The 14,698-nt window shown below is 39.3% G+C and overlaps 2 protein-coding genes across 2 annotated transcripts in view; both read right to left on the bottom strand.

Annotated features, from left to right (window-relative positions):
* Positions 1-781: 781 nt before the first annotated feature.
* LOC116300903 (uncharacterized) lies at positions 782-7,630 on the bottom strand. The gene is made up of 7 exons (XM_089027378.1): positions 7,537-7,630; positions 6,455-6,478; positions 5,606-5,689; positions 5,014-5,114; positions 3,972-4,218; positions 2,207-2,367; positions 782-1,650 (listed from the first exon to the last, which is right to left on the bottom strand). The coding sequence occupies exons 1-7, from the start codon at positions 7,613-7,615 to the stop codon at positions 1,549-1,551; spliced, it is 798 nt and encodes a 265-aa protein (XP_088883504.1). The 5' UTR covers positions 7,616-7,630; the 3' UTR covers positions 782-1,548.
* Positions 7,631-8,896: 1,266 nt separating this feature from the next.
* LOC116300910 (uncharacterized) overlaps positions 8,897-14,698 on the bottom strand; it is a 14,857-nt gene continuing 9,055 nt past the window's right edge. Inside the window, exons 2-4 of the mRNA XM_089027230.1 lie at positions 12,339-14,698; positions 10,373-10,460; positions 8,897-9,985 (exon numbers count right to left, since the gene is read on the bottom strand). The exon at positions 12,339-14,698 is cut by the window's right edge and continues 1,939 nt beyond it. Coding sequence (XP_088883356.1) covers positions 12,348-14,698 — 2,351 coding nt within the window. The 3' untranslated portion in view covers positions 8,897-9,985; positions 10,373-10,460; positions 12,339-12,347. The remainder of the gene's footprint in view (positions 9,986-10,372; positions 10,461-12,338) is intronic.

Below are 14,698 nucleotides of genomic sequence, written 5' to 3' on the forward strand. Positions count from 1 at the left end.
AATGAGCTTTACGCCAAGCTAAAGGCTTTGTTTGTTTTGACAGGGTAAGTGATCTCGTGCGCGAATGATAATTATATATTACAAGCGATTTGATATTTTGGTATTATTTCAAGTTCTTAAGGGAATAAGTTTAAAAAATGAAAGATAAAACGCCTTTTAAAAGAAAGAGCGTTATATTTAGGAATCACGCGGGAAACGAACGGTTCCGATGTGACGGGCGTTGGGCCAAATACGTGAGTTCCGCCTTCTTTAGTCTCTCTCGCATCCGTGGGGAGGGAGCGTTGCGTGACGACCGACACTAAAAACGGATGCGAGGGAGACTACCTTCTTTAAGATCAGGAAAAAATGGATAGCTATACCTTCCCCCCCCTCCCTCAATAATTTTGCGGTCATTTTGATTCATTCTCTTATATTCTGTTCGGAAGAGATTTCTGAAATATTACTCTCCCCAATCCTAAATCGCTTCGCGGTCCCTGTGATTGATGCCATTTCCGGGAGAGGAGAGGAGAGGAGAGGAGATGGTTGGTCTGAATTAGTAATGTTTTGATGCGCGGGAGCCCGCGGGAAACGGATAAAATTTAGCGCAGGATCCGGGACTAGAAAAAAATACATCGGCCGTGACTCGGGAAATGCCGAACTCAATCCGGATTTTTTAGGGGAAACGTGAAAATATTCATAAATTCTGAATAAATATTTAAACGCCTTTGTGATATGTTGGATTTGGTCGTGGTTTATATAATGTCGCTGGACGCGGGATTTCGAGGGAAAAAATAACTCGTGATTCGGGATTCGAATCCTCAGACCCTGAATATTCTTTGTTCAGGACGATAATAAACCTTCGCGCAGATGCCAGAATTTTCAAACGGGGAAAAAAGGAAAGAAGGAAATACACGTTTTTTTTTAGACAACTGACACCGCCAAAGTTTTTTTAGCCTATTAACGTGACACACGTCAGTTAAAGACTTTTAACACAATTGACTGCTTAAACCTATTCCAAAAATAACAGCCTCACCCAGAGGAGGATGCAGGCCTATCCCAAGTGTCTTTGCGGGTATATTATCGTTTTCTTGGGTTTCGCAGAGATTATGAGCAGTCCCTTTTTTCTCTCTCTCTCTTTTTTTTTTTTTTTTTTTTTTTTTTTTTTTTTTTTTTTGTAGTTATACTTCTGAATACTTCTAAATACTAATGACACTGATACTAATCTTTAGCATTTGGTTAATACATGTCAACTTATTGGGCAAGGGATCTGTTGCTAGTCTAAAACATAGTTAATACTAACTATGAACTATTAACTATATCTAAAAGTACTCCAGAATATTCCAGTGTTTTAACAAGTATTTCCAAATTCCTTGAAGAATTAGGAAAATAACGCAACGCTATATACCTCTTGCATCACTTTGAAATGTAGCTCAATCTGGGCGACAAAACAATAGGTTCAAATTCTCAGGAGATTGGAATTCTTTCGTTTTGTCCCCCAGATCGAGCTGCTTTGACATCACATGCAAGGGGTCTATACTGAACTAGCTCTCTTTGTATGCTTGAGGTGTCCTAGCAAAAGTTATTGTATGGAGAGTCGAAGTAAATGTGCTGAGTAGTAATTGGTCCTGCATCCTTTAAACACTGGGGATGGGTGCCAGGATAAAAGAAACGCTGCAAAAGATCAAGTAAATATATATTTCAGAGCCTACTTTACTTCTTATTTGTTATCTAGAGCTACCTGGTCCTGGTTCCTTCCCCCTTCTTCTTCATCACCATTGTCACCATGACCTTTCGCCGTCCCTTCCCCCTCTCACTCCCACTGTATTCCTCCATCGTTTTCTCCCCCCACCCCCCCCCCCTCCCTCGATTTCCCTCCTTGCCTCCCTCCTTGAAGAAACCGAAGGGATTCCTAGACTATTCTTGCTCGAGGATCCTCCTCCCCCCTCCCTCCCTCCCTCCCCCTCCTCTTCCTCCCTCCTCCCTCCTCCTCCCTCTCTCCTCCCTCCCTCCTCCCTCCCTCCTCCCTCGCTCTCTCTCCCCTCTACTCCCTCCCTCTCTCCTCCCTCTCTCCTCCCTCCTCCCTCCCCCCTCCCTCTCTCCTCCCTCCCTCTCTCCCCTCTACTCCCTCGCTCTCTCCTCCCTCCCTCTCTCCTCCCTCCCTCCTCCATCCCTCCTTCCCCTTCCCTCCTTACTGCCTCCCCCTCCCTCCCTTTGAATGAATACTTACCTTAAGCACTCTAGCTGGAGGATGTTCATATCTGCTGCTTTTCAAATCACCGATGGTGTTCCATCCAAATCCATTGAGTTTACCTCGATTGTAAAGCAAAAACACTGGGAAAAAGTCTTCGCATTTCATTTTTCTTGAAATTTTGTACCAGTAATGTTTGCCTGTGAAAGAATAAAGTAGTAAAGAGAAGTGTCAGTAGCAGATCGATCCAGGATTTTAAAAAGAAGGGTTTCAAGATGGCCGCCATGCAGAAAAAGTGGTAAGATTGGCTTCACAAAAGGGAGATTCCAAAAGAGCGTTTTCACGTAACGTCACAGCGGCCCTTATGGGGTACCAAAACAATACATTTTCTATCCTCCGGGAATTGAACTCTATTTTTTTGCAAAATACTGTGCAGAAAGTTTCTATTGTTTATGGCTGCCTTCTCGCGTGAGCGAAAACGCTCTATTAGACGCTCAGTAGAACGAAATAGACCTCCTCGGCTCGAGAGTAACGTTTTCCCATTTTAGACCACGTGACATTCTCTTGAAAATAAGATTCTTTGTGTGCAATGTGTCATTCCCTAGAGTATCATTTCTTTGTTTAGCGATTGCACATGAAAAGGCACTTGAATATTGATACAACTCAAACAAAGAATCTTATTTTCGAGGCAATGACACATGGTCTGAAATGGGCAAACATTACGCCCAAGCCGAGGAGGTCTATTTCGTTCTACTGAGCGTACAGAACATGATTATCTTCACAAGATCTCAAAAAAGGGGAGTTCCATGGAACCTACGGAACCCCCTCCCCCCCTCCTCTCTCTCCCCCCCTGGGTATACCACTGGGCCCTTTGCTTTAGTGACTCAAAACAAAACTTGATGTGCTCATTTATTTACTGTATTCTGTATTATATACTGTAAGCTCAGCCTCTACTTGCAGCAATAGACCTTTCCTGAATTCACTTCATTGACCAGGAAACAATGGTTCAAAGTTGAGGATAGACTTGATGTGTTCATACATTTACTGTATTTTATCAAGCTCAGCCCCTACTTGCAGCAATAGACCTTTCCTGAATTCACTTCATTGACCAGGAAACAATGGTTTCAAGTAGTTGAGGATAGACTTGATGTGTTCATACATTTACTGTATTTTATCAAGCTCAGCCTCTACTTGAAGCAAAAGACCTTTCCTGAATTCACTTTGGTGACCAGGAAACAATAAAGGGTAGATCCGGGGGGGGGGGGGGCAAGGGGGGCTGAATCCCCCCCTTCAGCAGAAAAAAACGATGCTTTTTTATATTGTTTTTCGTTGTGTTGACGGAAGAAACTCAATTAGCCCCCCCTAAACTCAATTAGCCCCCCCCCCCCTAAAATTTTGGCTGGATCCGCCCTTGATAATGGTTCAAAGTTGAGGATAGACTTGATGTTTTCATACACTTATTGTATCTTATCGAGTCCATCCTTTACTTGGATCTATTATTTTGAGTCACTTAAGCAATCAAGAGGTCCACATCGTTGACCATTTACATAGTTTTTAACATAGTCTAGCCTTGAGTCTGTGCAGAATATTCATGTCTTCCAGATGTCCTTTACATTTCAAAGTGTTTGTATTGTTGCAGTTATGCATTCTTTACTTTATTTTTTGGTATTTGTGAATATTTCGACACTGATACGAGGATAACCCTGTTAAATGAGTCTGTGATCAAGGAACACAGCGGTAATTTGGGACTCGAAAAAGGCCTTATGAGTCGTTGGTCAAATCAGGACCTTTCGCATTAACTTACCCATCAAATAAAAGCATTTTCCTTCCACCCATCCAGTCCCAACAAGATCACCTTGCTTGTACGGTATTCTCATGACACTATTAACAGATGACCCGGTCTGTATTAGTAGCCTATCTCCTATATACTTCGAATCAGGTCTCTTTCCATTACATATAGTCGCTGGGTCTACGAAATAGGCAGTGATGACGTAGAAATCGCCCTCTGAAATCCAAGGATGATTCTTGGGAGCGACCTCTGACTTTGGGATCTTCAGTATGAACGATATAAAATAGTTAGAGGTTTTTAAACCGAGAGTCATTATTTTTTCCCATAAACCAAGGAAATTTTAGCTGTATGCCGAAACAGGTTAACCTGCGACTGCTGACTCGTTACTCTGCCTAGTGTCACTTGACGAGTAGCCATTCCGAGGTTGAGTAAGAGAATAAAAACGACGATGATGATGATGATGACGACGATGATGATAATGATGATGTTGTTGATGATGATGATAATGATAATGATGTTGATGATGATACATGATGATGATACATGATGATGATACATGATGATGATACATGATGATGATACATGATGATAATAGATGATGATGATAGATGATGATGATAGATGATGATGATACATGATGATGATACATGATGATACATGATGGTGATACATGATGATACATGATGATGATACATGATGGTGATACATGATGATGATACATGATGGTGATACATGATGATGATACATGATGATGATACATGATGGTGATACATGATGATGATGATACATAATGATGATATATGATGATGATACATGATGATGATGACGACGACGACGATGATGATGTTGATACATGATGATGATGACGACGACGACGATGATGATGATGATGTTGATCATGATGATACATAAAGATGATGACAACGACGACGACAATGATGATGATAATGATGATGATGTTGATGACGGTTTAACTGAAGCATGCATAGGGTAGCTATTAAATTATAATATATGAATATATATGTACAATAATACAGACGATACTCTTAGTACTTACCCCCATTTGTATGCCTGCTATTTTCCCATTGGAGTCGTACAACAGCATGACCGCCCTGTCACCGTTAAGAACATATCGATGACCCGCGAAATAGTTCTTTGCTGAAAAGGAGAAAAAGTACAGTTGTCGCAATTTGTTTTGGTTAATTATTATATAATCATAGTCCTCTTAAGGACGGAACATTAGAGATTTGAGGGGGGAGGGCAATTTCTTTTGAGGGCAATTTTTCTTTACACCTCATGGCTGTGCAGGAATTTTTTCTGGTACTTTTCTTATGTACGATTTTTTTCCCTCTTTAAAGCTGTGCTCAAATTGTTGTTTGTCATACGTGGTCCGACATGGCAAAACATTATGTCCAACCTAAATACTTCTATAGAGCATGTGCATGTTACGTCATAGCCGCCATCTTGGTTGACAATAACAAAGCATTCCTCATTAGTTTCTCTTGTTAGATCAACCAACATGGGGCTGTTTCATTGTTATTCATATCTCAAGGGATTTTGAGTCACATGGTTACCCACACTCCATTAATTCGATAGCTTGGTAATTTGTGGTCAGAAAGTCATAACAGGCCGTAACAGGCCGCTCTTACCGTCACAGGTTGCTGTGAGTGTCCAACCTTTTTTCTTGGCGTCGAATTCACTTAAAGGAAGTTTGTTGAACTTCAAAAATATTACTGAAGAAAATAGAGTCAGACATTACCTAATAGACGTATCAGAGGGGAAGGACGGGGGGTACAGTTAATAAGCCACCAGGAAAAGGGAGGATAGCTAGTTTGAGCAATCCATAAACGTTAGATATTGCTGGTTTTCACTTGTACGTCATTTACGTCATTTACGTCATTTCCTGTCTTGTGCGGAATGTTCATCAGCTGAATCGCAAGTATTCAATAGAATTCTTTCTGGCTGACAGCACATGGTGGTCAGTGTTTGACCACCATCTGGAGCAGATATGAGATTCGAAAACTTTTATCAGCTGAGTGAAAGCCAGCAATAATATATTTTTTTAATATAAAACATAAAACCCTAACAATTACAAGTTCTCGTAATTGGCTCCCTGTGGCAAATCTCGAGTCAAAGAGCAATAGACTGAATGCATCTCCAGACTCTCACCCAGTCGCTTCTCTTGTCTTATTGATCTCGCGGTGCATCCTGAGAAGGAACAGTGCAGAACTGGACCACTTTTATCTGCGCGCGCGCGGTAAAAATATGAGAAGATCTGGATCGAGAGTCAGCGGACTCAATTTTCACAATCATTTTTTAGAATCAGAGCTCAGAGGATCATTTGGGTCCAGTGGTCCAAAGTGGGTCCAGTTCTGGACTAGAGAAGGAAGGAAGAGAAAAGCGAAGCGGTCACTTTCTCTCTATTTCCCAAAAGCCATCGCGCGCATTAAAAAAGCGTGAGTGACGACTGGATACGAGTCTGATGCATCTGCGTTTACCTCTAAGATTGTCCCAATCCGGCTCTGAAATTATGAAAAGAAATATGTTCCAGTTAGTTGAACATTTCATGGTTAATAGTAGTCCCTTTTATCATTCCGTAAATACCGCTGTGTTGTAAGACTGAAGACTCATCTCCGCAGGCTTAGCCTCGCTTAAGAGTAAATCATTTACAAATGTCTACTTTAATGTAAAGAATGTGCAGCTTGAACAATACCAATGTTTTGAAATCCCATGGACTTTTAATGGTATCTGTGAATAGCTGACTTATATTTAATTGTGCAGATGAGTCTGTAGTCTTCAAAAACAGCGGTATGCATCGAAAGTGAAACTACTAGTGTATTATTTACAAAGGAATGTATGGTCGTGTGGCAAGAACCATACCGCTTTCAAAAACATTTTACTCCCAAAATATTGAACATATTATTCTTAAATTTTCAGTAGTTACTAAATAAGACATTCTCTTTCGATTTCTGGAGTCGGTTTGCTTGTAGCTTGAAATTTTTTTCATGCTAATGAGGAAAAAATGTAATTAAAGATCGGCCTATAGGAAAGCAACAAGAAAGTCATTAGTGTTAGGTTTGGAAGTGTGATCTTAATAAGCAGAAACTGTTGGCAACTTATGCTTTGAACTTTTCTACTGATTATTAGTAGTTTGAGAAGTAACATCAAGCACTTGAAAGATTGTTTCATGCTCTATCCAAAAAACTAGCTCGAGGTTGGTTAAAAACTCGGCTCCATGCACTTCATTTTTTCAACTCACGTCTCGGTGCTTGGAAACGATAGAATGAAATACTCTTTCACATGTTTGATAAGTTGTAAAATTCATAAATAATTATTGAGCGTCTAAAGCATATCCAATTTTAGAAATCATGGTCATCAAGCATGTAAACCTGATACAAACCTCATGATGAAAATGCTTATTAGATACAACCTCTAGTGGGTGTATACTGTTCTGATACAGCACTAGTGGACGTTGTATCTAATTAGCATATGAATTCAAAATCCCTAAAGGATTTATGAATTATTCACGGATTTCAAGTTGTTTACAACAATAGCGTAGAGCCATTTCATGTAGTTATACCTGAAGTACTAAATGTCCGTGTTGTATCGGCCATACAATCACGAGCCAGAAGAATGATTGAGACTATCACTTTTATCATTGCTATTTCGTCCCCTAAAATAGCCCCAAAATCCACCGCGATGCCAACTCGACCTTGGAATAACTAGAAAATCACTTTCGCCTTTAACGAATAATTGTTAATTACTTTCTCATTGGTTTCTTTTATCTTATTCTCATTATATAGACACTCCTTTCTACCACCTCTTTCTCTTTTACTCCGACGAACGACTAGCGTCCGAAACGTCAGTAAGTTTTTTCATCTTTTCACGGTGTAAAATTTTCCCTTTTATTATTAGTTTCATTAGAAACACCGACGCAGCTTACACTAGTTTTTAGCTAGTTATCTCTTCCTGTTAATTACTATTATTATTTAACGGCCATAAGTAATTAATCGAAAGTTAACCGCCAAAAAGCCGTCAAGTTCAGTGCCTTTTTTACGGCGTTACACTTGAACGCTTGGCTTGCTTTAGATATTTGCAATGAACGGCCTTATGCAAATTTTTGTAAATTCTAACTTTCGTAACAGCTTAATACAAGATAGAATATATATATAACTATACCAGAAAATATAACAAAGCTAATTCGCTGCATAAAATTATTTAAGAGAAAGTAAATCAAACTCGTCTTATTTAGGTACGAGACACGAGATTATTCGTGCAGAAAATAATGATAATAATAAAAAACACGTAATTTAGAAACTGAAAAAAAACAAACACTCATAAAAGTTGTTTTTTGAGCGTCTGTTTATAGTAGAAAAAAATGTATTATTTTAAAGAGAATTTATGTTATAAAACAAATCGCCCCAAGAGTGAATGGATTATATTCAGTTTGACTTATATAGCTAATATAGTTAGCTTTTAAAAACTTACGTTCAACTTTCGGCTTTTTTTTATTCCAGAACCAAGCTTGGCTTGAGCCAGTAAGTAACACGAGGACAAGGAGAAGAAAAATCTTCATCGTAGAATTAAAAGATCAAGTTTAAACTACGATATAAGAACGACCTTACGATGGTTTAGCGAAGCAATGGAGCAGCACGTTATCACAAAAGCTACTGCCTTTTCCAACGGTTCGCTTGATTGACAACTACATGTAAATGTCATTATCATTCAAATTATTTTGTCCATCGATTTGATTGGCCGAGATAACTACAATCAACTGCCTATAAATAGTAATCTGCTCGTTTTTGCAAACAATAGTCTGCTTATGCGCAGTGAGTTGAGCGTTGCTTGCATAGAACATTGTATGCAGTGGGTAGTCTGTGTGAGTGAAAAGTGTCCCCAGTTAGTGCGAAAGCGCTAGAACGACTAGACAATTAAATAAATAGATTTTTGAAAAGTTGTATATTTGTCAACATGGAAACTGGTAAAAAAAAAATTACACAGTTTATAAAGAAAACTGGAAATTCTACAAACGTTGTCACTGTCTTCATTGCAACGCTTTTAATTAATCGAGACAAAAGTTACGACAGTTAGATAGGCAATCTTTAAAAGAAACTTGCTTGTTTTACGAGAGTAGGTCTTAATTGCCCTATTTCACTATGACGTCACATCAAGACAATCTATTGTTTAAACGCATAGGATCATGGTCGTCGGAGGGGGTCAAATCAACGCAAATTCACCGAAAATTGTTCTAAAACCCGTATCAATCCACGAAGAGAAGTTGAATAGCCACTAAACGCTCAGAATATTTTTTAGTACATATTAACACATATTATATCTGAAAACCAGGCCATTTTAGATTAAAACTGTTTCGCTAGGAGAAAATTTTTTTGAATTTTTTATTGGATTTGGCGATTCTATCCCCCACATAAACAAGCAGTGACGTCATAGTGAAATAGGGCAATTCATAGTTCCATCTCCCCTTAGTTACCGTTGCTATGTCCCAGAAGCTCAACAAATTAGCTAGAATATCTCAAAATTTAAAACTCTGATCGCGTAAAATAAATCCTAAATTGTACCCTCTCTGTAACCTAATGTAACCTAACAGTTATGCGACGTATTTTCTTCTTTTCTATCAAATTGGAGTTCAATGGCTTACTTCGACGATGCAGCGGCCATCTTGAATTACAAAGCATTGTGGGTCATCTAGGGGCAAACCATTATTACAATAATGGCGTTGATATACATTGACGGTTTGGAACAAGACAATTTGACAAGTGACGAATTAAAATATGTAAACTGTTCCACAACTGAGGAATTTTCTGAAATATCGTGGGGATCGTCATTTTAGCATCCTTGTTTTGTTTTAACCCCTGGGCGACCCATGATGCCTTCGTATCAACATGGCCGCCGAATCGTCGAATTATTCCATTGGATACCGGGGATTGTTAACTAGGCTACATATTTACTGACGATGGAAGGTTGATAAGATGTCTTGAAGCTATGCACCTCCAGAAAATCCTCATGAAAGCCTGAAATAAATAACGAAGAAACGAAGATTAGAATGAACTCCTATACATACATCTAACATTACACTAGCGGAGTTGTTCCGAGAGAAGTCCTACCTCGTTGTGATGGCCAAATTTATGGGCCATGAAGCGAGAGTAAAGTGACTCAATCGGCAAATGAATAGATCGTTTTCACTCACGTGACGAAGCAGCCATATTGGTTTACCAAACAAAAGAAACTTTCTGCACAGTTTTTGCATAAAAATTCAATTCCCGGAGGATAGAAAATGTATTGTTCTGGTCACCAACATGGCTGCTGTGACGTCTAGTGAAAACGCCCTATACCTTGAGACCTGGACAACACAGGAAGCCCAATTTATTAGGAAGCAGCTTTTCTTCTCCTACACCAACCTTCTCCCTAGCAATGTTGAATGGACGAATGCTCATGTGCACCAGGCAGGCGAAACAACATTGATAATGGGGAAGATGGTTATAGTATCTGGGAATAAATTTTAGATCCAAATTGGTTAATATTTCCATGAGATTGGACATTAATCATATTTAGTAAAAATACACAGGTGATTATTGAAAATCTCGCGCGCTGATTGGTCGAGAAACTTACACTATCACATGATAATCACCTCCAGCGATAATCCAAAATGGCGGCCAGCCGCTTTCTTGCTGTTACAGGGGGAAAATTTCTTTTATCTTCTTTTTTTTTTTTTTTTTTTTTTCTTCTTTTTTTTGAAAGAATCATCTGTGTATTTATACTACAACAATTATTTGCCTCAGCCTCAGCGACGAAGACTCGCGTCTCGGTAAATATTCCCCGATATTCACTTCGCCTTCGGCGAATAATTGTTAAATAAAAGTCCCATTATTTCATTTGCCGATCGCAGATCATTCATAGTATGCAGTCTGTTAGACCTTTCCTGAGATAGCGAGTATGATGCCTTCTGGTCTATCTTGGGTAAAAATATGGTTTTTTCATCATCTCTTATATAGTGTCGTGAGTTAGCGAACATGGTGTATTGTGGTCTAGCTTAAATACGATATGGCTTCTTCATCATGCCTTATATGGTGTTGTGAGATAATGAACACGGTGCATTATGGTCTAGCTTGGGTACAAATCTTTTTTTCATAATGCCTTACATCAAGAGAAAATGAACTAAGAGAAGGAATCCCCGTGCCCCATCATGTGCACACTTTGATGCTATTTTTAGAATCATTGATGCTATTTTTAGCTCCTTACCATTCCCGAGCTATAATCATGCTTCCTTTAATGCCTCGTTTTAGGACACGAAAAGCGACAAAATTACAGGCTTTTGTTTACTGTAAGACTTGAAGCCGCCTACCCTCAAGAAGTCAACCAATCAGGTTCTTCGCTCAAAATATCTCCAAGCTAAAAATAGCATCAAACTGTGCACATGATGGTTACAAGCCTATATAGGTAGGATTCCTTCTCTTAGTTCATATTCTCTTGCTTACATGGTGTTTTGTACCGAAGCTAGACCAGAATTCATCAAGTTTATTGAACTACGAAAAGGTCTTTGTATTTATTTTATTTTACTTTTATAGCCAACTCTTAATAGTTATCAATAGCTAGTGGGTTAAAGAAAAGAGACTACAAAATGTATCGCTGAATAATAAGAGATCAAATAAGAGAGGCTAGGAATCTACTACAGGGTTTCCCCAATTACAATAGAACTTTGCCTTGGTTCTTAGGAAATGGCTTACTGTTAAACAAAAATATACCAACAGCATCGCGGTATTTATTAACCTATGCCTTTTATGCAGCTCTATGTTAAGATGGCAATGCACTTGAAAGGGTCTGTTCTTATAGTATATGTCACCCGAGCATGCTTGACGACATTCATTTGGACATTGTAGATAAAAAACAGTCATATTATCTAACAGCATCGCGGTATTTATTGACCTATGCCTTTTATGCAGCTCTATGTTAAGATGGCAATGCACTTGAAAAGGGTCTGTTGTTATAGTATATGTCACCCGAGCATGCTTGACGACATTCATTTGGACATTGTAGATAAAAAAACAGTCATATTATCTAACAGCATCGCGGTATTTATTGACCTATGCCTTTTATGCAGCTCTATGTTAAGATGGCAATGCACTTGAAAAGGGTCTGTTGTTATAGTGTATGTCACCCGAGCATGCTTGACGACCTTCATTTGGACATTGTAGATAAAATACAGTCATATTATCTAACAGCATCGCGGTACTTATTAACCTATGCCTCTTATGCAGCTCTATGTTAAGATGGCAATGCACTTGAAAAGGGTCTGTTGTTATAGTATATGTCACCCGAGCATGCACATTGTAGATAAAAAACAGTCATATCATCCAATCGTATTACCCTAAATTTTTATTCACCAATGGCATATTTGATTTCTTCTCTCGTCTGATCCCATCCATGAGTGGTTACAGCCTTGAAGACTTCCATCACAAGATTTGGAAAATATTCCAAGAACACAAAGTCTTTCAACAACTGATCTGGAATTGGCTTTGGTAATGCAGTCACATGTGCGTAAGCGTTTCGTATAAAGCGCACTAGCTCTACCATGGAAAAAGGATCATATGGCATTTTCCTTTTCAACATCATTTCGTTGTAAATGACTGGCATGTGTACATAACCTGGGTCATTCCATTTTACATGTTTGACTATCGTACCAAAGCTTGCTTCCAAGTCATTCTCAACAGCAGTCAAGGGAGAGGCCACTTTAGCACGTGGGCAGCTGAATTCTGGTTGATTACCAACAGCTATTAGAAGATCCATCTTTTTCTTCTTTGACCAAAACAATGGATGATCCAATGCTTCAGCTGCAGATGGGCGTCTAGTGTCATCATAATCGAGTATTTTCTTTAGAAGGTGAGTGGCTTCAATACAAAGAGAATTATCCCGTCCTTCCATATTACCGTTCATCACATTAGCTTCTGTCTCATTGTGAACTTGCAGTTCACTTTTACCATTACAAAAAGAAGGAGAAAATGGGTGCTTGCCCTTCGATAAAATGTAATGAAGAACAAGTCCACAAGAAAAGACGTCAGACGCTTTAGAATGATCTTTGGTCGCCTTAAGCACTTCTGGAGCAATCCAGCACCTTGTTCCAACGTTGGTGCCATAAACTGTCGTAGAAATACTACCAGTACGACGACTTAGACCAAAGTCAGCGATTTTCAAGCACAGTTCAGGTTGACGTTTATAAAGAATATTAGCAGGCTTGAGATCTCTGTGAAGGATGTCTACTTCTTGCAGAAACTTCAACCCAAGTAAGACGTCTTTAGAAAGTTTGATACTTTCTTGAATGGGACAGCCAACAACAGTGTCAAGGTACTCATCGAGATTTCCCTCCATCAGCTCTAAGACAATGTAAGAAAAGTCATTTTCTTCAAAAAAAGACAAATAGCGAACAACCTGCTCGCAGTCTGCGAGAGCAGTGAGATTCTCAATTTCTCGTTTGTCTTCTGGCCTCCGTAAACGCAACTTTTCGATGCGCTTAATTGCCACTTCCCTGCCATCGTTCTCGTTGATTCCTGCAAAGACAAGACCAAACGAGCCACTGGTCAAATGGTCTTTGTGGTACCAATATGACTCAGTGTGCTGGCACTCCTGTCGCCTGGCAACTTTGCTTAATGTTCCATGGTACCTGTTGGATACGGACGTCCAAGGAACAAGTAATGGAACATCTTTGATGTCAATAGGCTTTAGAAGAAGTTCTCGTAGTGGAGGATATTTCTCTGCTATGTCCAAACAGGTTTGGCCTGATTTACCAGGAGTGTCAATGCTCTTGTAACCATATGAAAGAAGCAGCTTTGCAATTGTCCATTGAACTGAAGACTCTATATCATCGACAAATCTTCGTCCTTGAATGATTCTTCTGCAGCAAAAATGAAGCGGTGAATCTTGGTCGGCTTTTACAAAGATGGGCCTCTTTCTTGCTTTTAAAATAATTTCCACAAGAGAAGCCCTCCAATGAACTTTCGTTAGAGACTGATTGCATATAGAACTCAAGAGCGACAATGAAACGGCGTCTGACTGAAGAAGATGTTTGTCGTTCATGACTTCTAATAACAGCTTAGCATCATCAAACCAGTTAAATAATTCTAAAATAGAATTCCCTTTTTCGTCAACAGACCACAAATCAAGATTGCTTTCAATGGCGATTTCGTAGAATTCTTTTGGCTCTTCTGAAATATCTGGATAAAATATATCTCTGAACCTACGATGAAGTGTTCGAAATCGTTCAGAAACTGCAACGAGAAGAGGGGACCTTCCTGCTGAATCCAGCACATTTGGCTCTGCTCCAGCATCTAAAAGAAGTTTCGCAGCTTTCCATGTCTTGCACAAATGAAGAGGTGTTTCCTGGTTTTTGTTCCGTTCATTAAGTCTTGCACCGCATTCTAAAAGATGTTTAAAAATTGCGGCGTATCCTTCCCCCAGTTTTTCGTTACCTGCCTGTTCCAATGATGCCCATAGGTGTAGTGGTGTGTTCAGATTCTCATCCCTATGGTTGACTAAGAACAAGTGGTTTGAAATCTTAGATGAAGATAGTTTTATCAATTCTGCTATGTTAGACAGCACAATAGGATCGCAAAGTCTCACTGATTCGAATTCAACAGGCTTATAAGGTTTCGAGAAGAGCTTTAGAATCAAGTGGTACACCGAATTCCCGCTTTTCGTAATCCCATTCACGCTCGTGCCTTGTTTCAAGCAAA

Source organism: Actinia tenebrosa, unplaced genomic scaffold, assembly GCF_029948245.1.
Source record: "Actinia tenebrosa isolate PJP-AT-01 unplaced genomic scaffold, QUT_ActTen_1.0 PGA_scaffold11__36_contigs__length_13525064, whole genome shotgun sequence".
Lineage (NCBI taxonomy): Eukaryota > Metazoa > Cnidaria > Anthozoa > Actiniaria > Actiniidae > Actinia > Actinia tenebrosa.

What these genes read in the sequence shown, in the direction of transcription:
- LOC116300903 (XM_089027378.1), bottom strand. Translation starts at nt 7,615, where the DNA reads ATGATAAAAGTGATAGTCTCAATCATTCTTCTGGCTCGTGATTGTATG. An exon ending in AAAATGCTTTTATTTGATGG is followed by an intron (nt 2,368 to 3,971) that starts GTAAGTTAATGC and finishes ATTCTTTCACAG; the next exon opens with GCAAACATTACTGGTACAAA. An exon ending in CTCCAGCTAGAGTGCTTAAG is followed by an intron (nt 1,651 to 2,206) that starts GTAAGTATTCAT and finishes GATCTTTTGCAG; the next exon opens with CGTTTCTTTTATCCTGGCAC.